General features: G+C 37.8%; 1 protein-coding gene across 15 annotated transcripts in view; it reads right to left on the bottom strand.

The window, feature by feature from the left end:
- Positions 1-27,081, bottom strand: part of CDC14A (cell division cycle 14A) — a 183,866-nt gene that overhangs the window by 22,527 nt on the left and 134,258 nt on the right. For all 15 annotated transcript variants that reach the window (XR_011258734.1, XR_011258736.1, XR_011258733.1 and 12 more), the window contains 2 exons: positions 18,060-18,219; positions 348-463 (listed from right to left, as the gene is read on the bottom strand). Coding sequence is in view for 11 of the 15 variants with exons in the window: in XM_069598887.1 (XP_069454988.1) it covers positions 348-463; positions 18,060-18,219 (276 nt within the window). In the remaining 4 variants the exon portion in view is untranslated. The remainder of the gene's footprint in view (positions 1-347; positions 464-18,059; positions 18,220-27,081) is intronic.

Here is a 27,081-nt window from a genome sequence, read left to right as displayed (position 1 = left end):
AAATACAAACACTTGGCACCCCTCCGAGGATTCGGCACAGAAGCAGCAGCCCATTCACAGGAAAAGAGTGGCATTCCCAACAGAATTTTGAACAGAGTCCCAGAGACAACCAACAACAGCGTGGCAATTTTAGGGGGAATTCCAGAAATTAAGATGTAGCAGCTGCTTTCGACAAGCTTCTAAAATGTATCTACTCCCCACAACATTAAAATAATAAATAACACAAAACAGTAATAAACCAAAAAATGAGAGGTAAACATGGTCCTTATAGAATGATAACCAAGAGATTAAATATTCTACCACACATGGACGTAAAATATAAACTTAAAAGTTTAAAATAGATCTACCTAAACGGACAGGATGGTGAGGTACGAGGCTGTCTCTGACTTTTTAAGGCACGTAGTTTGTCTCCCTGGGTTACACTATTTTTCATTTCCACATCTTCATCCTCTTCTAAATTATTCTGAAAAAAAAATTCATGTTCCACAGAATGGTCATTACAAATAATTCTACTTTATATAGAATTCTTAATCGCTTATAGATTATCTCTGTATATGGATATATTTTATATAGATTATCTAAAAAGGATAAAAGCATTACAAATTCAGCAATGGTCACAGATATACTAAAGAACATTGTATTAATCACCAATTAAATATACTAGTCAAATTCTAAATCAAAGAAGCATGATTATGGCTGCGGTAAACTTAGAAGGAGCTTTGTTGCAATGGACCACAACGACAGAGACTTTCTTGCAGACAAAATCACACTTTGGAATATAGCTTAGATATAAGCTGGCTCAAAAGATACAGTACAAATATTTTTCCAGAAGTTACCAGAATCCATCACTGCAAATTCCATAATTTGCTTATATAAGTGACAGATAAAACAACTTAGGATATCTATACAGTAACTTACTAACATCATTTAACACTAGTAAAAGCACTCAAGATTCTTCCAAAAGGAGTAAAACCTTACTAGTCTGGAAAAGTGTGTTGCCTGATGAAATAAGTCTTATAGTTGGAAATAAATATATAAGTACCACACTAGTTCTTTTTGCGTGCCAGCTCACATTTAATTCTCATAACCCAGGGAGTGGGGATAGGGAGGGCACTGATAACCTTAATTTAAAGATGAGAAAAGGAGGTGCTAGTGGAAGATAAGAATATTACCCAAGCTCCCCTAAACTCTTCATCACAGAGCTATGATTTTAAAATCAGGTTTTCTGTCCTCAGATACAATGTTCTTTCTAAAATATATGCCATTGCACAGTAACTTTGCACTGTAAAAACTGTATTTTGTTTTTTCCTTACCTGAAAAAAAGTCAAAAGGTTTGCATTTGCTAAGATCATTTCCAGCCATAAGTCTCCTTTCCTCTTTAAAGCTAGAATTCTTATTTGATGAAAGATGTACAAAAATACACTTCCCTCTGTCACATTCTAGTCATTTTTGATGGCCTCTCCTGCATCAAAACACTTTTTTCTTCCTTGCCACCTATGCTGGGGTCCACGGATGCATCTGGAGCTTAGTAGGCATGTCTTGGGTAAAAAGATTACACCTCATTACTACAGCTCTGATCTTAAAAAAGAAAAAAGATGAAGGAAATACTCAGCCAAAAGAAAAAAAGAAAGAAAGAAAGAAATACACAGCCAGTAGGAAAGAAAAAGAAATGAAGATGAAAGCTTCCCAGAGGAAGCAATTCCTTAGCTGAGTCTTAAAGAGGGAGTACACGTGAAGCAAGCCAAACCAAACCAACAGGAAGGGACATCCTGGCAAAAAACATTAGTTTAACAGTCACGGGATCACGGAACCTCAAAGTCAGGGGGTTCTCTTAGAGTCACTGAGATATGTCTACCTATAAAGTCCCAAGAAATCAATTATACTATTCATCTCTGTCCATACAGTCCCAGTGGGAGTAAATCAACTTTCACCCAAGGAAGCCTGCAGGAATAGAGATCAGGCATGCCTGCAGGCTAGGCTTCCAAGCAGGATGGCACATCTGAGAAGTTGAGCTTAGCTTCACCTAGCACCCAGCATGCTGGGTTGGTAAGAGTTACTTGCTCCTGATGGAAGGACAGCACAGCCAAGAGTCTCCAGAATATGAAGAGGACCAAGAAGTATATGAAAGTGAAAGTCGCTTGGTCATCTCCAACTCTTTGTGACCCCATGGACTACATAGTCCATGGAATTCTTCAGGGCAGAATACTGGAATGGGTAGCCTTTCCCTTCTCCAGGGGATCTTCCCAACCCAGGGATCGAACCCAGGTCTCCCACATTATAAGCCTCCATAACATAGGCAAGGAAAGCTTCTGGAAGGCCTGACAGGATCTTCACCCCAATCAGTTTCACAGTCTAATGAGTGTCTTTGTGGGCAAGCCAGGAAGGCTCGCTTGTTCATTCAATAAGGTGGATCTTTGTGTTCCCAGCTCTGAAGTGCCTTCAAAAGTCTAAGGAAAGTGATCCTCAACTTGAAACTGCAATATTCAACCTATCTGTCAAGTGTAAAGGTAGAACAAAGATACAAAAATTACCTCTTACATGCTCTTTCTGGGAAAATTATTATAGGATGTGCTTCAGGGGAAAAAAAAGAAGACAATGTGAGATCTAGGAAAATCAGGGACCCAACTGAAGAGAGTGAAGAGAAGGTCTTGGGTCAGAACTCTATGTCTGCACTGCTGCTGCTGCTGCTGCTAAGTTGCTTCAGTCATGTCCGACTCTGTGCGACCCCATAAACGGCAGCTCACCAGGCTCCCCCGTCCCTGGGATTCTCCAGGCAAGAACACTGGAGTGGGTTGCCATTTCCTTCTCCAATGCAGGAAAGTGAAAAGTGAAAATGAAGTCGCTTAGTCGTATCTGACTCTTGGCAACCCCATGGACTGCAGCCCACCAGGCTCCTCCATCCATGGGATTTTCCAGGCAAGAGTTCTGGAGTGGAATGCCATTGCCTTCTCCGATGTCTGCACTAGAGAACAGTCCAGGCTGGAAGGTATAAATGTCCTCAGGAAAAGAATAGACTTGGTAAGATTTTTTTTTTTTGCTGTGTTGAGATTTTGAAAATTTTTAAATTGCTTGGCACAATTTGTGTTGGGGGGGGGGGCGGTACACAGAGTAACATTCTGTTTTCCCAAATATATAGAAAACCATGCAAATAAAAATGGCAAATAACTCTAGGGAAAAAAGAGGGCTTCAACAAAGGAAACAGTCATAGTGGGCTATTAAGCTCAACACTGAGCAATATTTGCACAGTAATAATGTATACATTATTTGGGTTTAACCAAAATTATAATATAACCATATTGGGAAGCTGGAGGAGTAAAGATAATTGCAAGGTAGAAGAATTATTCTTGTCCACCATAACCAGGAGACAATAGGAAAATCCCCATAATTGATAAATTTTTTAAAATAGGGTAATTGTAAGATATTTAGAAATATGACAGGGAAAATATTAGTATAATTTGCTTAAAGGTTTTCCCCCTTTGAGAGTGGGTCTGGGAATACAGCAAGGTGGGACAGGGAACTGACTTCCTTTTTTATCAGAATTTAATACTTTTGAAATTTCAAAAACTGTTGTCATGATTTTTAAAAATAAAAATTAATTTTAAAATATACAGTTAAAGAAACTATTTTTATATTATACTTATGTGTGGCCATGTCTGACTCTGTGCGACCCCACAGACGGCAGCCCACTAGGCTCCTCCGTCCCTGGGATTCTCCAAGCAAGAACACTGGAGTGGGTTGCCATTGCCTTCTCCAGTTTATCTCTCCTACTTAATTATAAATCTTACAGGTAAACATTTTTTTAATTATAATACATTTTAAACACACAGAAAACAAGGAAATGATATAACAGCCAGTCATGTACCTTACTACCCAGAATTAACACATTTTTTTCTCAAGTTCCTTAAGGAGTTTACTTCAGTACACTAGCTCTCAAAGAAAAAGAAAACGTTATATATTAAGTCCCAGCTCTCAACCTCTGGAGAAGGAAACCATGACTTTTCTAAAGAAAAAAAATATATATTTCACCACATAGTAATTGTTTGTCAAAGGCAACAACAAACTACAATAAATATTGTCTCAAAAAAAATATTAAAGCCACCTACATACTTATCTTCAAAGTAAAACACACTAGCATTCTGTCATATAGTGTTCCAGACTTTCCCCTGTGGCACACATACCCCACCAACACATTTCTTCCTCACAAAAAGAGGCTGAATTATACATGCTGCTTTGTAACTTACTTTTTCACTTAAATGTACTGTGGAAGTGTTTCAGGGTAAATTTTTAAGATCCTCTACATTATCATTTTTATGGCTCTATAAAATTCCACTGTCTAGATGTATCAAATTTTATGTATTTTGCCCTAGGCCAGGCTGTTTTCTGTCTTTCATCATTATAAACAGTTCCAACAAACATCCTTCTATACAAGCACACGGTTTTTGAATCCATCCTATTACTGCTGCCTGAAGATAAATGGATAGAAGTGGAATTGCTAGATTAAAGTCTCCTGCTATATATTATCAAACCACCCTCCAGAAAGACTACAACATTTTAAATTCCAACTAGCAATGTTTAAGAGCTTTTTAATCCCCCAAACCCTTGCTAATACACCATACATACATTTCTTTAATCTCACATAACCTGACAGGCATAAATAGCATCTGTGTTTTCTTTATTCCTAAGGAAGTAGAACATTTTTTTAATATTTACCAACCATAAGCACTCCCATTTTATTTGTGTACATGGAGTTCTCAGGTTGATTTTTGAGGGTTCTTTACATTAAAAAAAACAAAACCCCTCATTTGAATGTGACACAATTATTTCCTCTTAGTTGATTACTATGAGGTGAGTAAATTAGAGAGATCAAGACTGGTGGGGAGGAACAGCAGTAGTCTGATGAGAGATGACAGACTGGACCAGGCAAGAAGAGCTGCTTGGAATCCAGGACCTGGGGAAGGAAGAGGGAGGGGAAAAGAACTGGACACACAGTAGAGGTCTGAAAAAATCTGCTAAAATCTAAATCATGGAGTTTTTATTTTATTTTATTTTATTTGGTCTCAATCTATCACCCCTTATTTTATTTCTGTGGCTACTGTAAAAAGTTTTACCCATTTTTAGGATGAAGAAGGTAAAACATATAAGCTACAAAATTCTTAGTAAATGATTAACAGCCTTCAAACTCTTGACAAAAATAGTTATACACAACATTATTCAAAACACATTTAAATTAAATTACAAAATTAATTTAAATAAAAAGTCCCACACACCTATGGTCAGTTAATCTTTGACAAAGGAGCCAAGAACATACAATGGGAAAAAGAGAGTTTCTTCAGTAAAGGGTGCTAGGAAAGTTGGACAGTTGAATGTAAATCAATGAACATACCCTCTTGTCAAACACAAAAATTAACTCAAAATAACTTCAAGACTTAAATGTAAGATAAGACACCATAAAACTCCTAAAAAGGTCATAGGCAAAACATTCTCTGACATAAATCGTACCAATGTTTTCTTAAATCAGTCTCCCAAGGCAGTAGAAATGATAACAAAAATAAACAAATGGGGCCTAATCAAACTTACATGATTTGCACAGCAAAGAAAACCATAAGCAAAAAGACAACCTACAGAATGGGAGAAAATACCTACAAATGATGCAACTGACAAGGGTTTAATCTCCAAAATACACAAATAGATCAGCCAACTCAACAACAAAATATCAAGCAACCAGATTGAAAAATGAGCAGAAGATCTAAATGGACGTTTCTCCAAAGAAGAAATACAGATGGCCAACAGGCACATGAAAAGATGCTCAACATCGCTAATTAGAGAAATGCAAATCAAAACTACAATGAGATGCCACCTCATACCGTCAAAAAATCTACAAATAACAAATGCTGGACAGTGTGTGGAGAAAGAGGGAACCCTCCAACACTGTTGGTGTGAATGTAAGTTGGTGCAGCCACTATGAAAATCAGTATGGAGGTTTCCTCAGAAAACTAAAAATAGAATTACCATATGATCCAGGAATCCCACTCCTGGGTGTATACTGACAAAACTTTAATTCAAAAAGATACATACACCTTTATGTTCACAGCAGCACTACTGACAATAGCCAAGACATGGAAACAACCTAAGTGTCCATCAACAGATGAATGGATAAATATATAATAGAATACTACTCAGTCATAAAAGAGAACAAAATAATGTCAATATTATTTTGGATAATGGATGCAACTAGAAATTATCACACTAAGTGAAGTAAGTCAGAAAGAGAAAGACAAACACCACGTGTTATCACTTATATGTAGAATCTAAAATATGACACAAATGAAACCATCTACAAAACAGAATCAGAATCATGGACATAAAGAAGAGACTGGTGATTGCCAAGGGGAAGGGGTTGGGATGGAGTGTGAGGGATGGAGTGGGAGGCTGGGTTAGCAGACGCAAATTATTATACATAGAATGGACAAATGACAAGGTCCCACTGGTATAGCACAGAGAAGTATATTCAATATCTTATTGCAAACCGTAATGGAAAAGAATGCAAAAAATGAATGCAAGCATATGTATAATTTTGCTAGACAGCAGAAAGTAACAGAACATTATAAATGAACTATACTTATTTTTTAAATATTTTTGAAAAGAAACAAAAAGCTAATATAGAAGGGGATTTGAGCTTCCTGGAACCCTGAGAAAGACATGCAGATGGGAATATAACCAAACCTGTACTTATTAGGGCACCTATAACATAAATCAGGGGGCTTTCCAGGTGGTACAGTGGTGAAGAATCTGCCTGCCAATGCAGGAGATGCAACAGATGAGGGTTTGATCCCTGGGTCATGAAGATATCCTGGAGAAGAAAATGGCAACCCACTCCAGTATTCCTGCCTGGAAAATTCCACAGAAAGAGGAGCCTGGTGGGCTACAGTCCATGGAGTTGCTAAGAGTAGGATACAGCCGAGCACAAGCGCAGCATATGCTGGGTCATAAGCACCTGCGTGGGGGAAAATGTATTAGAAAATACAGCTCCATTTGTCATGAGGCGTAACTCAATCCCAAGAACTGACAGACCTGGGGGATTCTGAGGCTGTTTCTGATTGGGTACTGTTAGACCTCACTCTTTATACCAAATTCATTCCTCATGATGACTAATGATGAATAGTCACAAACAACAAAGGCTAACCCAGCCCTCCCTGTGCTCTTGGGCTTCAGCCCCTCTCTCCAGAGTCTCAGTGCAACCCCCACTCCCTGCTCTCAGCTGCTCTAGGAGCAGCAAATCCCCTGAAACAAAGCCACATGGTTGCTGGTGATGGTGAGAAGCCTAGCCCAGGGAAGACCTTGTGTTTTGGCTCCCAAGGAAAGCGGTCTGCTCTTAGGCTCCCTGTTGGACTCCTGAAGGTCTGAGCATCAGCAGCTTTTCATTTGGATACCAGCCTGCCTTACGTAAAGACAGGAAAATGAGAGTCAACTAAAACACATAAGGAAGGAGCATTTTTAAAGATATTCTTGGATGGCAGTGGGCAGCGGGAGTGGGCAGCCATGCCACTGGGGCCGCTGTGCCTGCTGCTGAGCAGCACCACAGAGTTCAAGCCCTGAGCCTTTGGAGTAGGAGCACTGACTCCCAAACCCCAAACTACCAGAGAACTAACCCTAGGAGTATCGAATAGTGAGAACTCACACAAAGGAAAGCACTCGAATACAAGACCCGGCATCACCCAACCACCAGCAGCACCCTGTGCAGGATACCCATCTAAACAACAGACAAAGCAAAAATACATCAGCAGACAGGATTACCACCTCAACTCAGCCTTGCCCATCAGAGGAAAAACAAACAATAAGCAAAAACGCAGCACAAATCTCACCCTATGTGAAGCTTACACAAACCACCAGACCAGCCTTAGGAGGGCAGAAACCAAACAGAAGACAGAATTCAACCTTCTTCAAGGAAAGAATTCAACTGTCCTTGAAGCCTGGGAAAAAGGCTTCAAACACAATAAGTTAATATTGTGACCTCAAACACAATAAGTTAAAAAAAAAAAAAGAAAAGGCAGAGAAATACTGCACAAATGAAAGAATAAACTTGGAACACAGAAGTCCAAATAAATGCAGAGGAAACAGGCAAACAACCTGAAAAAGAATTCAGAATAATGATAGTAAAGGTGATCAAAAACCTTGAAAACAAAATGGAGAAAATGCAAGAATCAATTAACAAAGACCTAGAAGAATTAAAGAATAAACATACAGAGACAAACAACACAATTACTGAAATTAAAAATACTCTAGAAGGAATCAATAGCAGAATATCTGAAGCAGAAGAACGAATCAGTGAGCTGGAAGATAAAATGGTGGAACTAACTTCTGAAGAGCAGAATAAAGGACAAAGAATGAAAAGAGCTGAGGACAGTCTCAGAGACCTAATCATATCAAATGCACCAACATTTGAATAATAGGGGTCCCAGAAGAAGAGAAAAAGAAAGGGGATGAGAAAATTTTTGAAGAGATTATAGTTTAAAATTTCCCTAACATGAAAAAGGAAATATTCAATCAAGTCCAAGAGGCACAAAGAGTCCCATACAGGAAACCCCAGAAGAAACACGCCAAGGCACATACTAATCAAACTAACAAAGACTAAACACAAAGAAAGAATATTAAAAGCAGCAAGGGAGAAGCAACAAGTAACATACAAGGGAAACCCCATACGTTTAACAGCTGATCTTTCACCAGAAACTCTGAAGGCCAGAAGGTAATGGCAGGATATATTTAAAGTACTGAAAGGGAAAAATCTACAACCAAGATTACTGGGCCCAGCAGGGATATCATTCAGAAGTGATGGAGAAATAAAAAGCTTTTCAGACAAGCAAAAGTACCACTAAACCAGTTTTACAACAAATATTAAAGGGACTTATATAGTCAAGAAATACAAGAGAAGAACAAAGACCTACAAAATCAACCCCAAACAACTAAGAAAATGGAAGAGGAACATATATATCAATAATTACTTTAAATGTAAATGGGTTAAATGCTCCAATCAAAAGACACAGATTGGCTGAATGAATACAAAAACAAGACCCATATATATGCTGTCTACAAGAAACCAACTTCAGATCTCAAGAGACATATAGACTGAAAGTGAGAGGACAGAAAAATATATTCCATGCAAATGGGAAGCAAAAAAAGCTGGAGTAGCAATCTTCTTATCAGACAAAATAGACCTTAAAATAAAGAAGATTATAAGAGATAAGGAAGGATTCTACATAATTATCAAGGGATCAATCAATGCAAGAGGAAGACATAACAATTGTAAATATCTAAGCACCCAAAATAGGAGCACCTCAATACATAAGACAAACACTAACAGACATAAAAGGAGAAATTGACAGTAACGCATTAATAGTAGCTGACTTTAATACCCCACTCACACCAACAGACATATCATCAAAACAGAAAATTAATAAGCAAACACAAATCTTAAGTGATGCATTAGATGAGATGGATCTCATTGATATCTTCAGGACATTTCATCCAAATGCAGGAGAATACATCTTCTTCTCAAGTGCACATGGAACATTCTCCAGGATAGACCACATCTTGGGTCACAAATCAAACCTCAGTAAATTTAAGAAAACTGAAATTGTATCAAGCATCTTCTCCAACCACAATGCTATGAGACTAGATATCAATTACAGGAAGAAAAGTGTAAGAAACACAAACACATGGAGGCTAACAACACGTTTCTAAATAACCAACAGGTTACTGAAGAAATCAAAAGGGAACTCAAAAAATTTTCTAGAAACAAATGACAATAAAAACATGACAACTCAAAACCTATGGGATGCAGCAAAAGCAGTTCTAAGAGGGAGGTTTATAGGAATACAATCCTACCCCAAGAAACAAGAAAAACATCAAACAGACAACCTAACTTTACACCTAAAACAACCAGAAAAAGAACAAAAAACGCCCCTCAAATTAGTAGAAGGAAAGAAACCATAAAGATCTGAGCAGAAATAAATGAAAAAGAAATGAAAGAAACAATAGTAAAGATTAACAGAACTAAAAGCTGCTTCTTTGAGAAGATAAACAAAATTGACAAACCTTTAGCCAGACTCATCAAGAAAAAAAGAGAGAAGAATCAAATCAACAAAATTAGAAATGAAAAAGGAGAGGTTACAACAGACAATGCAGAAATACAAAGGATTATAAGAGACTATTATGAACAACTATATGGCAATAAAATGGATAACCTGGAAGAAATGGACAGATTGTTAGAAAAGTTCAATCTTCCAGGACTGAACCAGGAAGAAATAGAAATTATGAACAACCCAATTACAAGCACTGAAATTGAAGCTGTGACTTAAAAAACAAAAAAAATCTCCCAAAAAACAAAAGCCCAGGACCAGGTGGCTTCACAGGAGAATTCTATTAAATATTTAGAGAAGAGCTAATGCCTATCCTCCTAAAACTCTTTCAAAAAATTGCAGAGGAAGGAACACTTCCAAACTCATTCTACAAGGCCACCATCACCCTGATACCAAAACCAGACAAAGACAACACACAGAAAGAAAACTACACCCCCATATCACTAACGAACGTAGATACAACAATCCTAAACAAAATTTTAGCAAACAGAATTCAGCAACACATCCAAAAGCTCATACATGATAATCAAGTTGGGTTTATTCCAGGGATGCAAGGATTCTTCAATATATGCAAATCAATCAATGTGATATACCATATTAACAAATTGGAAGATAAAAACCATATGATAATCTCAATAGAAAAGCTTTGACAAAATTCAGCACCTATTTATGATTAAAACTCTTCAAAAAATGGGCATAGAAGGAACCTACCTCAACATAGTAATGGCCATATATGATAAGCATACAGCAAACATTATTCTCAGTGGTGAAAAACTGAAAGCACTCCCCCTAAGAGCAGGAACAAGACAAGGGGGTCCATTTTTACCATTATTATTCAACATAGTTCTGGAAGCCCTAGCTACAGCAATCTGAGAAGAAAAGAAATAAAAGAAATCCAGTTCAGAAAAGAAGAAGTAAAACTCTCACTGTTTACAGATGACATGATACTGTACATAGGAAACCCTAAAGATGGTAACAGAAAATTACTAGAGCTAATCAGTGAATTTAGCAAAGTTGCAGGATACAAAATCAATACACAGAAATCACTTGTATTTCTATATACTAACAATGAAAAATCAGAAGGAGAAATTAAGGAATCAATCCCATTCACCACTGCAACAAAAAGAATTAAATATATAGGAATAAACTTACCTAAAGACAAAAGAACTGTACACAAAAAATTATAAGACGCTAATGAAAGAAATAAAAAATGACATAAACAGATGGAGGGATATTCCATGTTCCTGGGTAGGAGGAATCAATATTGTGAAAATGACTATACTACCAAACACAATCTACAGGTTCAATGCGATCCCTATCAAAGTACCAATGGCATTTTTCACAGAACTAGAACAAAAAATTTCACAATTCATATGGAAACACAAAAGACCCTGAAGAGCCAAAGCAGTCTTGACAAAGAAGAATGGAGCTGGAGGAATCACCTTCTTGACTTTAGATTATACTACAAAGCTACAGTCATCAACACAGTATGGTATTGGCACAAAAATGTAGACCAATGGAACAAGATAGAAAGCCCAGAGATAAACCCATGCACCTCTGGGTACCCTATTTTTGACAAAGGAGGCAAGAATATACAATGGGGCAAAGACAGCCTCTTCAATAAATGGTGATGGGAAAACTGGACAGCTCCATATAAAAGAATGAAATTAGAATACTTCCTAACACCATACACAAAGATAAAGTGGATTAAAGACCTAAATGTAAGATCAGAAACTATAAAACTCTTAGAGGAAAACAGGCAGAACACTCGATGACATAATCAAAGCAAGATCCTCTATGACCCTCCTCCTAGAGTAATGGAAATAAAAACAAATGTAAACAAGTGGGACCTAATTAAACTTAAACGCTTTTGCACAGCAAAGGAATCTATAAGCAAGGTGAGAAGACAATCCTCAGAATGGGAGAAAATAATAGCAAATGAAAAGACTGACAAACCATTTCCAAAATATATAAACACCTCATACGACTCAATATCAGAAGAGCACAAAACCCAATCAAAAAGTGGGAAAAAGACCTAAACAGACACTTCTCCAAAGAAGATACACAGATGGCTAACAAACACATGAAAAGATGCTCAACATCGCTCATTATTAGAGAAATGCAAATCAAAACTACAATGAGTTATCACCTCACACCGGCCAAAATGGCCCTCATCAAAAAGTCTACAAACAATGAATGCTGGAGAAGGTGTGGAGAAAAGGGAATGCTCTTGCACTGTTGGTAGAAATGTAAATTGATACAGCCACTATGGAAGACGGTGTGGAGATTCCTTAAAAGACTAAGAATAAAGCCACCATATGACCCAGTAATCCCACTGATAAGCATACACCCTGAGGAAACCAAAATTGAAAGAGACACGTGTATCCCAATGTTCAATGCAGCATAACTTACAATCACTAGAACACGGAAGCAACCTAGATGTTCATCAACAGATGAAGTTGTGGTACAGATACACAATGGAATATTACTCAGCCATAAAAAGAAATGCATTTCAGTCAGTTCTAATGAGGTGGATGAACCTAGAACCTATTATACAGAGTGAAGTGAGTCAGAAAGAGAAAGATAAATACCATATTCTAATGCGTATATATGGAATCTAAAAAAATGGTACTGAAGAATTTATTTACAGGCCAACAATGGAGAAAAAGATAGAGAATAGACTTATAGACATGGGGAGAGGGGAGGAGAGGATGAGATGTATGGAAAGAGTAACATGGAAACTTACATTACCATATGTAAAACAGATAGCCAATGGGAATTTGCTGTATGACTCAAGAAACTCAAACAGGGGCTCTGTATCAACCTAGAGGGGTGGGATGGGGAGGGAGATGGGAGGGAGGTTCAAACGGGAGGGGATATATGTATACCTATGGCTGATTCATGTTGAGGTTTGACAGGAAACAGCAAAATTCTGTAAAGCAATTATCCTTCAATAAAAAATAAATTAATATAAAAAATTTTGAAAAAGATATTCTTATTTACAGGTGATGGTCTAGCTAAAGAGCAAATAACGGCATAAAATATGAAGATGTACTTTATTCTACCATTTATCCAGTATATACAGACAAGATGAAAACCAAAATAAAATAAATTGTGCCCACAGATTTCAGTTAGATAAATTACTGACCAACATATTAATAAAACAGAGAAAGCTACTAGGGAGGCCATCGTGTAAGCCATTAAGAAAAGATCTTTTAGATGAAATATAGCACACTATGGAATAAGATGGAAGAGTTATAATAGAAAAATGACATAAAAGGAGAGTTTGAAATAGAAACAAGTAAAAATAGAAATCAAGGGACCGAAAGAAAAAGACGAAAATAGCATTTTTTGCAGATTTAAATGATTTGGCCAGGAAAAATGACTGGGTCATCTCTAAAATTCTTTCCAGTTCTCAGATGCTAAACCTATGAGATATAAAAGTTGGGGGAAAGGCAAAGAGGTCATCTTCATAAGTTGCTTCTGATCAATAAAAAATTTGGATTTATCAGAGGCCCCCCAACTCATCCCTGATGCTGGGGAAGATTGAAGGTAGAAAAAGGCGACACCAGAGGACAAGATGGTCGGATGGCATCACTGACTCAATGGACATGAATTTGAGCAAGCTCCAGATGGTGAAGGACAGGGAAGCCTGGCATGCTGGAATCCGTGGGGTCGCAAAGAGTCAGACATGACTGGTTGACTGACCAAAAACAACCCAGATTCATCTTTCCTCCTTTTTCCTGCCACTGGTTCAGACCTCTATCACCTGGACCACTGCCTTGTGACCTTCCACCTCTAGCCACACACAGACACCAGCACCTCTTCAACAGCACAGCCAGGGTGAGCTCCCCTAACGGTGAATCTCCCCTGACTAACAGCCTCTGGTGGACCCCAGCAACTCTCAGATTGGATCTGGAATGTCTCAGTGGACCTACAAGTAGAAAGAAAGGTGCTTAAAGGTAGGGCCTTAGATATTCAATTTGTATTTCATAGATTTCTAAGATATACCCTGTTCACAGGGATATTTATAAGTCATAGTAACTGAGTGAGGTAATTAAAGCACCACATTCTCGTTTATCTGATTGTCAATTTATGTGAACTCGGCCAAATATCAGCAGCACCTGTGTCTAATTAATATCTCTAAGTCAAGAGTATATACTGACTGATGTGCTAATACTGGACCATCACCCTGGAGTAGGAAAAGAAAAGGATAGAAACAATAGTGACTCCGGAGGAAATTTCCGAGGATAGGCTGGCTACGTACTAGAGCCACACAAAAGAACCCGTGGACAGGCAGTGGGCTACAGTGAGAGGCCTCAGGGTCGGGGCTAACTCTGGAGCCTGAGCCCCTGGGTTCAAATGACAGCTCCACTCTACTTTGTGATGTTGGGCAGGTGGCTTCCTCTGCCTCAGTTACGTCATCTGTAAAGTGGACCTAGTAAAGGTGCCTATTCCATACCGCTGTTGTAAGGACTAAATTTAATCCATGTTAAGTGCTTAGAACACTGCCAGGCACATAGTAGGCACTGTTTAGGTTGCTATTGTTGTCGCCCTGTAAGCTCATTTAACTCCTTATTTATCTGGCACTTTAAATAAGGTGCATTAAATTTCATCTTTTTGAAACCATTTTTAAAAGTCTTTACTGAATTTGTTACAGTATTATTTCTGTTTTATGGTTTGGTTTTTTGGCCAGGAGGCATGTGGCATACCAGCTCCCCAACCAGGGACTGAACACACACCCACTGCATTGGAAGGTGAAGTCCCAACCACTGGACCTCCAGAGAAGTTCCTTAAAGCCATTTTTTATAAGCCCAATGCACAACGGATCCTAAGGACACTGATGATCAAAACGAGCACTTATCACTGGTACTATTTTGTATTTGAGTATGTGCAACCCTTGGATAGTTTGAATTATTATTCCCAATTTCATGTCTGTATTCTTATTTGTTTTCTGTGAAACTGTCGGTCTTTGTTCATTCAGGTAATATTTACAAAGTCCCTGTGGGGCTAGGAGTAGAATTATGATGAAGGCAGAGAGATGGACGCCTCCATCTTTATAAAGAACTGCACCCAGCAAGGAAGGAGAGAAAGGAACATGAGGAAAAGGACCGAGCAAAAACAGGGGCATGGGACAGGGAGCCCACTCCAGACCCACATATATCTGCTGAGTACATTTCATAGCGCCTAGCCAGTACTAACAACCAGGTTCTATGAAGGTAAAACCTGTGTCTTTAAAAGGTTTCTCCTAACTCTGAGCAGACCAAGAGAACTCATTAAAGCCATAGCCTATTCCATTACTATGGCCCGAATCATTCCAGTTGATACTTCTGATTATTTTCCTTTTATTCACCCTATAAGCACTGGAAAACTACACATTCAAGCTCTCCAAATCAGGTAACTATGGAGTTTCCTAAGCTTCCTAATAACCAATCACAGGAAAATTCCTGTAGGCCTGGAAATCAAAAGATAATTTGCTATTTCTGCTTTCTGACTTTAAAAAACAAAAACACCTTTAGAAGATTATTGCCTTTTGCAATTTCTTTGTACATAAACTAAATATATCCAGGGTTTCCATGGGCTTCTATCCTGAATGTTGGTATAGAACTTGAAACACATTATTAAAACTTCTGCAGCATTCTTAAAGTATTTTCCCAATTACAAGAAAGATAAAGAAATCACTAACTCATATACACTCACTTGAGTAAACTAACTCCCCATATTCATGGAGACGGCACCAGATAAGCATGGCAATAAAAAGACTGAGAATTGTAAGAGGTATTTACACAAAGCATCAGCTAACTATAAAGTGGCCAGCTAACTATAAACCCATAGATATGTCATGCCTACAATCTTAACCACACCACCATTCCCTAGTATTTCTGAACCCTTTCATTTCTGTCCTCTAATTTCAAAACTAATAGCACTTCTGAATGAGAACTAAAGTAATTAATTTGAGGGGTTTTGAAAAGAGGAAGGAGGTAAAACAGCTAACATCTGAATATATGTTCATATTTAAAACTGACATGTGAAATTTCAATCATATTGCATTCATCACCCTTTCAGTGATAAATCAATGTTCACTGATCTCAAGTTCAACAAATTGGGTTCCAAAAAAGTATGAGAACAAATGTTCTAACTATTAGATGTCAATTTAATACAGATTATAATAGTAAAAGCATTATGTTTCTGCAAGATAAATGTATTTCTTAGATAGATGGACAGGTTTCACATGTACCTCTTCAGAAGTCATAACTCAAAAGTCTTATTTACTTGAACTCAACCTGAAGAGGAAATGCTGACCAGAACAACAAAGTGGTCTCGTTTAGCTATATTATCTCACTAAAATGACAGTCCATATCCTGTTTGCTTTGAAAAGGTCAAACTATAACACAAAGACAAGAAAAGGTCTCCAAAGGCTCTGAATGTCAACGCGACCTTGGCTAAAAAGATTTACGCCTGGTCAAACCCTAAACTCAGCCACTTCATTGGTGACTGTCCTGGAGAGCAGACCACAGGCTTGAAAGCTCAGTTCCTCTAGCAGCCTCCATCCTTCCTCTTGAGGAAAACTCCCTATCTCCAAACACTCTCATTATCTTTCCTGGTGAAAGGAAAAAAACAAATCTGTTTGGGTTGCCAACTGCTGACCTAACAGAGCTATGATACATTCCTTCCATCCTCAAGGGCTAAGCCTGTTCGAGGCCCTTGTCACTGCCTAAAAGAATGTACATCTACACTTGCTGCTTAACTATTTTAATAGCTTTCCTCCCCCTTTAGGGACATAAAAATAAATATAAACCAGGTGCTTACCTTCGCCTTAGTCAATACTGTGATGCGTGAGCACATGCTCACTCTGTTATGTTTAATTTTTTGTGACCCCATGGATGGTAGCCCACCAGGCTTCTCTGTCCATGGACTTTTATAGGCAAGAGCACTGGAGTGGGTTGCCATTTCCTCCTCCAGGGGATCTTCCCAAACCAGGAATCAATCCACATCTCCTACATGGGAAGGTGGATTCTTTATCATTGAGCCATCTGGGAAGCCCGTAGTCATATTGTGATAGAAAAAGCTAAACTAGCAGCTAGACTACCTGCTCCGAAGGTGGTTCCACTGCTTAACAACTCTGTAACCTTGAGCAAGTATAGAATTTTATGCAACTCAGGTTTCTGATCCACACAAGGTAAGAAATTAGAACAAATTATTTCCAGGTTGTTTTTAGTTCCAAGAATGCCCATGAGCCTAATTCTTAGTTAATCACTACCATTTTTTTTTCAGAGGTAGGAGGTATAATAGAAAAAATACAGATTTAAAATCAGGTAGACCTGGATCGAATTACGTTTCTAACACTAAGATTAGAATTTCTCTAATATTCAATTTCCTTATTATAACATAGAGATAATGTTGCCTAACTCACCTGATCTCTAGTTATACAGATTAAATCAGACTATGTATGTCAACTATTTAAAGTGGTTTGCTTCTACTGGAATCTCAAAAAATAAAAAGCTGCCCCTGGTTATGCTTTCAACTCTGGACCTACTTTAGAAATCATGTATTTGAGGTTGCAATGTATCATTTGTAGTATGTACTATCCAATTATCACATTAAGATTTTTCTGATTAACATCTATTTCCATTTTCAAATAGAAAGTCTGCTTTTCAATTTCGCTTTACCAAGCAGTTTCCAAACCAGAGTAGATTCCTTTATAATTGTACTCCTTAAATTACACCTTTTTTTCTTGTAAGGATAATTGCTTTCTTCGCTTTTATTCTTGCCTTATAGGTGGCGCCTCCACACCTAAAAATTTAGTACTGTCATCATTTAGAGAAGAGGTACAGCTATGTTATGTGTGTTCAATCGAAAAACGAAGAAATGCAGAATGTCAGTCTTAAGGAGATAGGAAAATCTTCCCAGAAAACAACTCACCTCTCCAAATCTCTCCATGTTTTGTATTTTAGATAAGTTTCCACCAATAGTCATATCATCCAAGCTAGAAAGAATTTTATTAATACTTCCTTCACTGGATGGTCTGTTTTTCAGTTTGGATCGGAAAATGTCTCCTTGGACCCATAGTGATGCCTGTTTCCTGGAAAAAGGAAAATAATAATAATAATTTTTAAAATAAATGACTATCATCTCTTCAGAAATATGACATCTCATAGACAAAAAGATATAGCAGATAGATATTTGCAATCAGACTAGAAAGACTACGAAATCTTGGAATAAAGAAAATAAAGTCATTTTCTGAAAGATAAAATAAAGTTCTATATTAAATACAAACACCCTTCTTTCAGTATATGTCTGTACAGCCCTACATGGGTTGACTTTTAAGGTTCTCAGATGCTTAGAACAACTTCCACAGAAATAAAGACTATGAGCTAATTTCTCCTTTAAATATTAATTTGAAATCTGTAATATATTTCTAAAATAGCAATTTGATACATCTGTGAAAATAGCTGGAGTGAAATGGACTCAAAGATAAAGGTGAATGAACTTAAGTTAGACAGGGATATCACCTTAAAAAAGTACTAAACACACACCTAATTGTATGTGGTATCATAAAAAGTCATGAACGTATAACTTTACAAACCCATTCTTATGATCTAAAAATAAGGTTTATAGCCTCAAATTGATTATCTTTTGGGAAAAAGAAAATGTAGTTGACATTCATCTACAAGCTTCCCTTTATTCAAACAGGGCATATTTACAACTATTTTAAGGCTATAAGAAAATAATTTAAAATGTGTAAGCAAAATGACAATTTTGGGCTACTATTTTTATTGATGGGGTCACCTTCATACACCCCCATAGTTCCATACTATATCATACTGTACAGATTAGAATTCAACTAAAAAACATTATAGTTCATCATAAGGAATACCAATAAGTAATGAAATAATAACATTATCAAGGACATGTCACCAATAAGAACACAGATTTCTTTCTTGAGGCAACAGGAAGACCCAGTAATACTTTCTCTCAAAAGTTCCACATATCACAGAAAATTCAGGTTAAAACGTGAGAGGAGAAACAACCCTCCCTGAAATGTCCTATCTCACTGGGCCTTCAGGAAAGGAATCCATCTTTCCTTCTAAACAAGGTTTATTCCCAAATCAGAATGTTAAGTGTTTATGGTTAAAATTGTTGAGAATCTTGAAGAAGTTAACCTTTAAATTATGGCAAAGTTTATATGTGCAACCCCTCCAACCAAGCAAATCCATACCTAGGCATCATACTACAGAAATATTCACTTGTGTATAAGATATAAACATGCTTGATACAATATTATCTGTAACAGTAAAATAATGGAGGCATATGGTGGACAATAGGTTTATTAAATTATAGTAAAGCTATTCTGTGAAATATTATACAGTCAGAAAAGCCTGAGATGGCCTTACATGTGGTGACAGGGAAGAACGGCCATGAAACAAGACACTAGTGAATGAAAAATTAGGTGACAGAGTGTGGAAAGTGTGATCCTGCCTTTTGGGGAAAAAATGAAAAATGTTACAATTCCCAGTTCACAGTTATTTGGAAGATTATATGCCAAAATATTAAGGAGTTATCCTCAAGAATGGAAACAAAGGAAACTTTGCTTTCTACTTCATAATGTCTACACTTTGGGCCTTTTTTTAAAAAACAATGTGCTGTTTGCCTTTGTTAAAAAAAAAAAGATTTGAAAATAAATAAAAATATAGATCAAAGCACAACAAAGATAGAGTAAGTCTGAAAAGGAATCCTTAAAGTTGTTACCATAAAAGACAGCAAGCAGTACATCACTACACTGTCTTAACAGGAGCACCTTTAGAAGTCAGGAGAAGAAATGCCAAAATTTTAATAGCATAGGGTGCAACTGAACGATTGAGGGGGGCATTCTTTATTTAAATATAATATCCTACCCTACTTTCAAGGCTTCCCTGATAGCTCAGTTGTTAAGAATCCCCCTGCAATGCAGGAGACCCTGGTTTGATTCCTGGATCAGGAAGATCCACTGGAGAAGGGATAGGCTACCCATTCTAGTATTCTTGGGCTTCCCTTGTGGCTCAGCTGGTAAAGAAACCGCCTGCAATGTGGGAGACCTGGGTTTGATCCCTAGGTTGGGAAAATCCCCTGGAGAATGGAAAGGCTACCCACTCCAGTATTCTAGCCTGGAGAATTCCAAGGATTGTATAGTCCATGAGGTGCAAAGAGTCAGACACGACTGAGCAACTCACTTTCACCCTACTTTCAAAGAATAAGTTTTATTTTTCTTTTACCTTTTGTTCACTTTTCAATATTTTTCAAATAAAGCAAAAGAGAGAAAAAAATGCCTTTAGATATAATTTCTGAGACAGCCTTTATGGATGTAAGTATTTAGATATAGATAGCTAGTATACATATAAAATATGTTGTCCATATATAAGACTAACTTATCATTCCTAACATTGTTTTAAAATCAAAACTAGGTTAAACCATGTTTCTAACTAGGTTAAATTTTAAAATAAAAATCTGGTGAATTTTTAAATATATGAATAAAATTAAAATTCCAGAAATCTATACACACCAATTCGCTAAGGAGTATGGCAACATCTACCTTCTACCATGGGATTTTTTTTTTTTTTTTTTTGCTTCTTAGAAGCAAACTTTCAAGGATTATTTCCTGAACTTAGGATACGTAAATTGATGAGGCTAGCATAACCACTGAATCATAGTTAATTCTTCTATACCAGTTGTAAAAATATATATTCAAAACAAACTCTTAACTTTTTCTTCCTTTGTGGAAATCTTCATAAAATCATGGAATAGCCTTCCTGATACTTTTCATTTTCAAAAATTCTTGCCTTAACTTTTCACTCCTCAAGCTTTTGTTACATCCAGCATAACCTTTTATATGATGCTTGACTATTATATCCTTCCAGTAGTAGTAAATCGTAGTCCTTGGCACTGTACAAATACTTCAAAAAATAAATTCATAAATAGTAGAGGCCTTGGGCATCTGGTCAAAACCCCAGTAATAAAGAATTGCTTCTTCACAGGGAGAGAAGACTTAGCCCTGTCACAGATAATGAAAAAATCAGCTACATGAAACACACAGAAAGGATAGAAATATACAGATAAAACAGAATTCCTGTCCCTCAAGAAATTTCCAGTTTAGTATGTGAAAAATAAACAACTGAAATCCAATAGTAAAGCCCTATAACCATGATTTGCTTAGGAGCCTAGGAAAAGGGGCCCCTGACTCAAACTGAAAGAAGCAGACACAAGTTATCTGGGAATCCAGAAGTATATAGAACAATGAGCAGGGCTTAGCCAGCAAGAGTACCCCCTGACAAAGAAAACCACGTGAGCTTGAAGAAACAATGGTAGCAAAGAAGACTGTATGTATGGAAAACTGGATTGTTTGACTTGGCTGAAGGGCCCCTCCACAGGAGAGGAGAGGAGGTGAGAACCAGCTCACAATGGGCTCTGCACGCCATACTAAGAAATTAGATCTCAAAACTGAAGGGAAGACCCTGAGGAGGTCTTGAGGTATAAAAAACACAGAGAGGGGAAAGGAAGGCAAGGAGCTGGAAGGCCCAAGAGGATAAATTGAAAAAAATTCGAATTCTGAAATGTTATAAAGTGAAAACTCTGCTGCTGCTGCCAGCCTAAAGATGAAAATGACAAAGTGACACCTTTCACTTGCTCAGTTTAAAAGACTTAATCTGTCCCATCAGTGGAAAGACTTGATTTGAACTTGAAAATACAGATGAATAAGGTGTCAAAGCTGATTTGTGTGTTGCTAAGCGATGCGATACTCAAGTGCTCCTTAAGAAAAAGCAGCACTTCACGCAAATACCTTTTACACTGACAGTGGAAACCACGCTAGCTTTTATTGTGGTATCTATTACTCCTTAAAAGCCTCATCTCAAATAGAAGAAGTAAAACATGTATTTTTAAGTAGTTAGCATTTAAAAATCAAATCCTATGAAGCTAATGTAACAACTCAAAGTAAATCCTCCAGTAAAGTAGTGCATTTTCTAAGAGAGCATGACATAATTGACCCTCTGCTAAAAAAGAACTTGTGCTTTGAAGTGACTTTGAACAGTCTTGAGAAAAGTAGCCAGTGCTGGGGTCATTAGTTTTGGCCACGTCTTGGCCCTGGGTTATTCAGGTTTGGGTCAGCCAAGCTTGGGACATAAGAAAAAGAATTAATTCAGACTTATTACAAGCCAATTCATAGTCAATTATGACATAAAACCTTCACAAGTCTTTTAGAAAAAAAATCTGCCTTCAGTTGCCTTGTTGTAGATATTTCTGGAGTGGGTTGCCATTTCCTTCTCCAGAGGATCTTCCCAACCCAGAGATCGAACCTAGGTCTCCCACATTGCAGGCAGATGCTTTAACGTTTGAATTCAGAGTACAGTGGCAGCCATTGTTGTGCAACTTCTGTAGCTGACCTCTTCTCCCATATTTCCCTGACTGCAACTTAATCCCATCTCCACACCGTAACTTTTCCTCTTTATCACTTCTTCTATCCTCAACACGTATTTTCCTAGTATGACCTAGTCCTGACCTCAGTGTCCATCCAAAGCCACCATTTAGTCATTTCATAAAGAAACTCAACCAACTCTCTAGGTCGACTTGGGCCTCCTCCAGCTGTGACTTGAGCCCCAGCCTTCCCTGTGTGCCTACTCCACTAACTGCTCTATTATTATAGTAACAAGCAGTTCCTGGTTTAAAGAACTGGGCTAATGAAATGGTCTAACTTGATATCAAAGGAAGACAGACTAGAGAGCAGTACCCAAGATTCAGGAGGTAGGAACGAGACAGGTAATCAAGAAGTTCTACTCTTACCTTGTATGAATGGAAGATTTAATAGGAAGATGTTTAGGAAGAATTTGGGCTTCCCTGGTGGCTCAGAGGTTAAAGCATCTGCCTGCAATGCGGGAGACCTGGGTTCGATCTCTGGGTTGGGAAGATTCCCTGGAGAAGGAAATGGCAACCCACTCCAGTATTCTTGCCTGGAGAATCCCATGGACGGAGGAGCCTGGTGGGCTACAATCCATGGGGTCGCAAAGTGTTGGACACGACTGAGCGACTTCACTCACTCACTAGGAAGAATTTATGAGGGAATGGGGAAAGTTATTACTTCTGAAATACAAAAGGAGAGGGGAAAAATAACTTAGGGAATCCCCAAAAGGATTCAATTCACTAGCTAATTCACATTTAGGGATAGAACCTCACAATTAGGAATTAGATTGCTGGTAACATATTGAAATACAAACTTTATAGGTAAACTTAATGCTTTATCGTTTACATGTTTTCCCCAACTTTAACCCTTTTACATAGGAAACAAAACAAAAATCATTCAATCTTCTATCTTCAGTAACTGACATGAATATTTCAAGACAAATTTCTGATGCCACCATTGCCAAAAATTCCTTTTTAACTGTATTTTGTGTGTGTGTGTGTACATGCTCAGTCTCTTAGTCATGTCTGACTCTTCAAGACCCCATGGACTATAGCCAACCAGGCTCCTCTGTCCATGGAATTTTCTAGACAAGAACACTGGAGTAGATTGCCATTTCCTACTCCAGAGGATCTTCCTGACCCAGGGATCAAACACATGTCTCTTGCGTCTCCTGCACTGGCCACCTGGGAAGCCCTTATCCTTTTTACTTAGATTCGAATTAGAATTTTACCATTGTTATCCAGTAGATTCAATGCCAGCTGAGAGCCAATAAATAGACCAAATGATACAGCAGTAAATATTGAAAAGCAATATAATCAAGTGTTACTGCAAAAAAATATGACTGTCAAATAAATAGTGCAAACTCAAGTCTATGCAATGTGCTTGTTATTTTAATAAACAAACCACATTATTGCCTATTATTATTTTAAATTCTTTTGTTCACAATATTTCAGATTTTAAGTTCCATATTTTAGGAAAGATAAGTTCTCAAATCTTTAAAAGATATTACTAAAAAAATTTTAATCCATATTACTGGAGCTAGTCCATGTATCTTTAAAAGATACTATAAATAGATTATAATGCAAAGTTCAGGCTGTTATTGCTAGACATTTTAAAGCATTTTTCCATTTTTCTGGATAGGTCTTCTTCATCTTATTTTTGGTAATTTCCTGAAATGAAAACAATGGTTGAACTATTCATTTCTTCTGTTGCTCAATCCAGTTGTGAAACTCATCATATGCCATAAGCACCAAACTAAATATTGCGTAAGCTACAAGTAAAAATGAGCCACAAACCCTTGTTATACAATGCGGCTGGTTGACCAGCAGCATCGAATTCCCTGGGAGCTTGTTAGAAAGGCAGAATCTCAAGTCCTAGCCCAGAAATCCTGAACCAGAAACCGCAGTTCCCAAGATCCCCCAATGAATGTTGGATACCTTAGTATCTGAGAAGTACTGCAGACAATTGAAGGCTTATAACTAAATTATAATGTGGAAAAATATCCAACTTTACTGGAAGTTAATGAAAACATCTATGATGTGCTCAGTCATTTCAGTCATGTCTGATTCTTTGCAACCCTATGAACTGTAGTCCACCAGGCTCCTCTGTCCATGGGATTCTCCAGGCAAGAATACTCGAGTAGGTTCCCATTTCCTCCTCCAGGGGAACTTCCTGACCCAGGAATTGAACTCACATCTCTTATGCCTCCTGTATTGGCAGGCAGGTTCATTACCACTAGTGCCACCAGGGAAGCCCAGTATCTATGATAAAACAGAATAGTCAAATTCTGATTTATGGGTCTAAGAATAAAAAAGTTCAACCACAACACTGACTCCTTCAAGATAACTTCATTCAAAGTGGAAGCTCTACTGTGCAAAGATAGAACTCCCTGTAGGGTCCAGATTTAAGCTCTGCATTCTTACTCTCTTGGGAGGAAATTAAAACATAAAAACAACAATACATCATATGGGTGCATGCGCATATGCTAAGTCACTTCAGTCATGTCTGACTCTGTGCGACCCTGTGGACTGTAGCCCACCAGGCTCCTCTGTCCATGGAATTCTCCAGGCGAGAATACTGGAGTGGGTTGCCATTTCCTCCTCCACATCACATGAGTACCCACAAGTAAAAGATCTCTGTGAGCTAAAAGTCCCCATGGGAACTGCATGCCTGTCCTGCAAGGACCCCTTCTAATGAATGAAAGTTTTAATGGATCACAACCATTAAAGAAGTCAGCAGACTACCACACAGCAAAGATTCAATCAAACATTAAATCATAAAAGCAGCCTGATCCCATCTATATACTGTTTATATTCTACAGGCTCTCTCTGAGAAGGATGAGTTTAGACTTGGCTCAGTAATAAGAGTCACGTTTGTGCAGCATTTTTAGAACTTTGAGGATATTTGGTAGAAGACCTATTTTGGGTGCAGAATAGTATTTTTAGCTTAAGAACATGAGCTTTTAGTAGAAGAAAAACACTTGATGGTTGTTTTGCAAATAGCTTTACTTATATCCTAGAAAAAATTTAAATATAAAATTTTAGACCACAACAAAAAAGATGTCTTCATCTGCCAGTACATAAATTCACCAGCCTACAAGGATGCTAATAAACATCTTTCTTACCACTCGTGACATGAGAGGAAGGTTTCTTCACGGCATAGAAATCAACACCTGGACATATTTTGGTGTTCAAGGACTAGAAGAATGTGAAAAACAGCTTTCATAAAGTCACAGATTTAGAATTAACATTACCTAAAAAGCACTGATTGGAATTTTCACTTCTGAAAGAATACAATCCCTCTAACTTGTTCAGTCATTTTTGACAGGTGAAAACCTATCAGAAAACTTTTTAATCCTCTTCTTTCTTCCTTAATGAACGTGTTACTTATTCATGCTTTTGCGTCATCATTGACATCACGCTCTTCATTTCTCATACCATTAGTCAGACTTCAAAGCTCTTCATCTCTCATATATTAGTCAGTCCTCAAAGCTCGAGATTTATCTCCCTGAAAGCCTCTGGTGCCCATCTCTAACTCTTCAGTCTAACTTATAGCCCCTTTGACAAGTCCCCACCTGCTGGATTTTAGCAGTCTCCTTTTCAGCCTCTCTGATTCTAATCTCCCTCCATTAAATTCATCTTATACATTGCTGCAGCCCAATCTTCCTTAAATAACATGTCAATCATGGGACTCAACTACATCAAATATTCCAAAGTAGAAATATGATGAATAAGAGAAGTCTGGAATACCCGAGTGCACATTAGGATCTATGTACCTTACTGTACATATTTACTATCTACACAAATCTACACAATGTGCACAGATGGATTAGTTTCTTGCCTGCACAAAGCTGCTCTCACAAACTACCACAAGCTCAGCGGCTCAGAAGAGCACACGCTTACTTTCACACCATTCTGGATGTCAGGAGTATATCTTCAGTTTCACTGTGTATGTGCGTGTGCAAGCTCAGTCATGTCCAACTCCTTGAGACCCCATGGGCTACAGCATCCTCTGTCCACGGGATTCTCCAGGCAAGAATAATGGAGTGCACACCATGTCCTCCTCCAGGGGATCTTCCGGATCCAGGGATCGAAGCCTCATCTCTTCTGTCTCCTGCACTGGCAGGCTGGTGGATTCTTTACCACTTGTGCCACCTCAGCTAAAGTCAAATTGTTGGTAGGATTGGTTCATTCTGCAAACTATGAAGGGAAAATCTGTTTCTTTGTCTTTTTCAGCTACCAGTAGCTGCCCATACTCCTTGGTGTATGGTCCCTTCCTCCAGCTTCAATCTAATCTCTGTTTCCATCATCACATAACTTTCTTGTCCGACTCCTCCTGCATCCCTGTGATTACAGCCAACTATCAGAATAATCCAGAATAATATCTTCACCTTGAGATCCTTTACCTGATCACATTTGCAAAGTCCCCACTTATAAGATCATATGAGGTTTATTCCAGAGATGCAAAGCTCATTCAATATTTTTTTTAATGTAATTTACCATATTAACAGGCTAA

Source organism: Ovis canadensis, chromosome 1 (assembly GCF_042477335.2).
Source record: "Ovis canadensis isolate MfBH-ARS-UI-01 breed Bighorn chromosome 1, ARS-UI_OviCan_v2, whole genome shotgun sequence".
Lineage (NCBI taxonomy): Eukaryota > Metazoa > Chordata > Mammalia > Artiodactyla > Bovidae > Ovis > Ovis canadensis.
The sequence above is the reverse complement of the archived record's forward strand: the minus strand, read 5'-3'. Positions and strand labels throughout refer to the sequence as shown.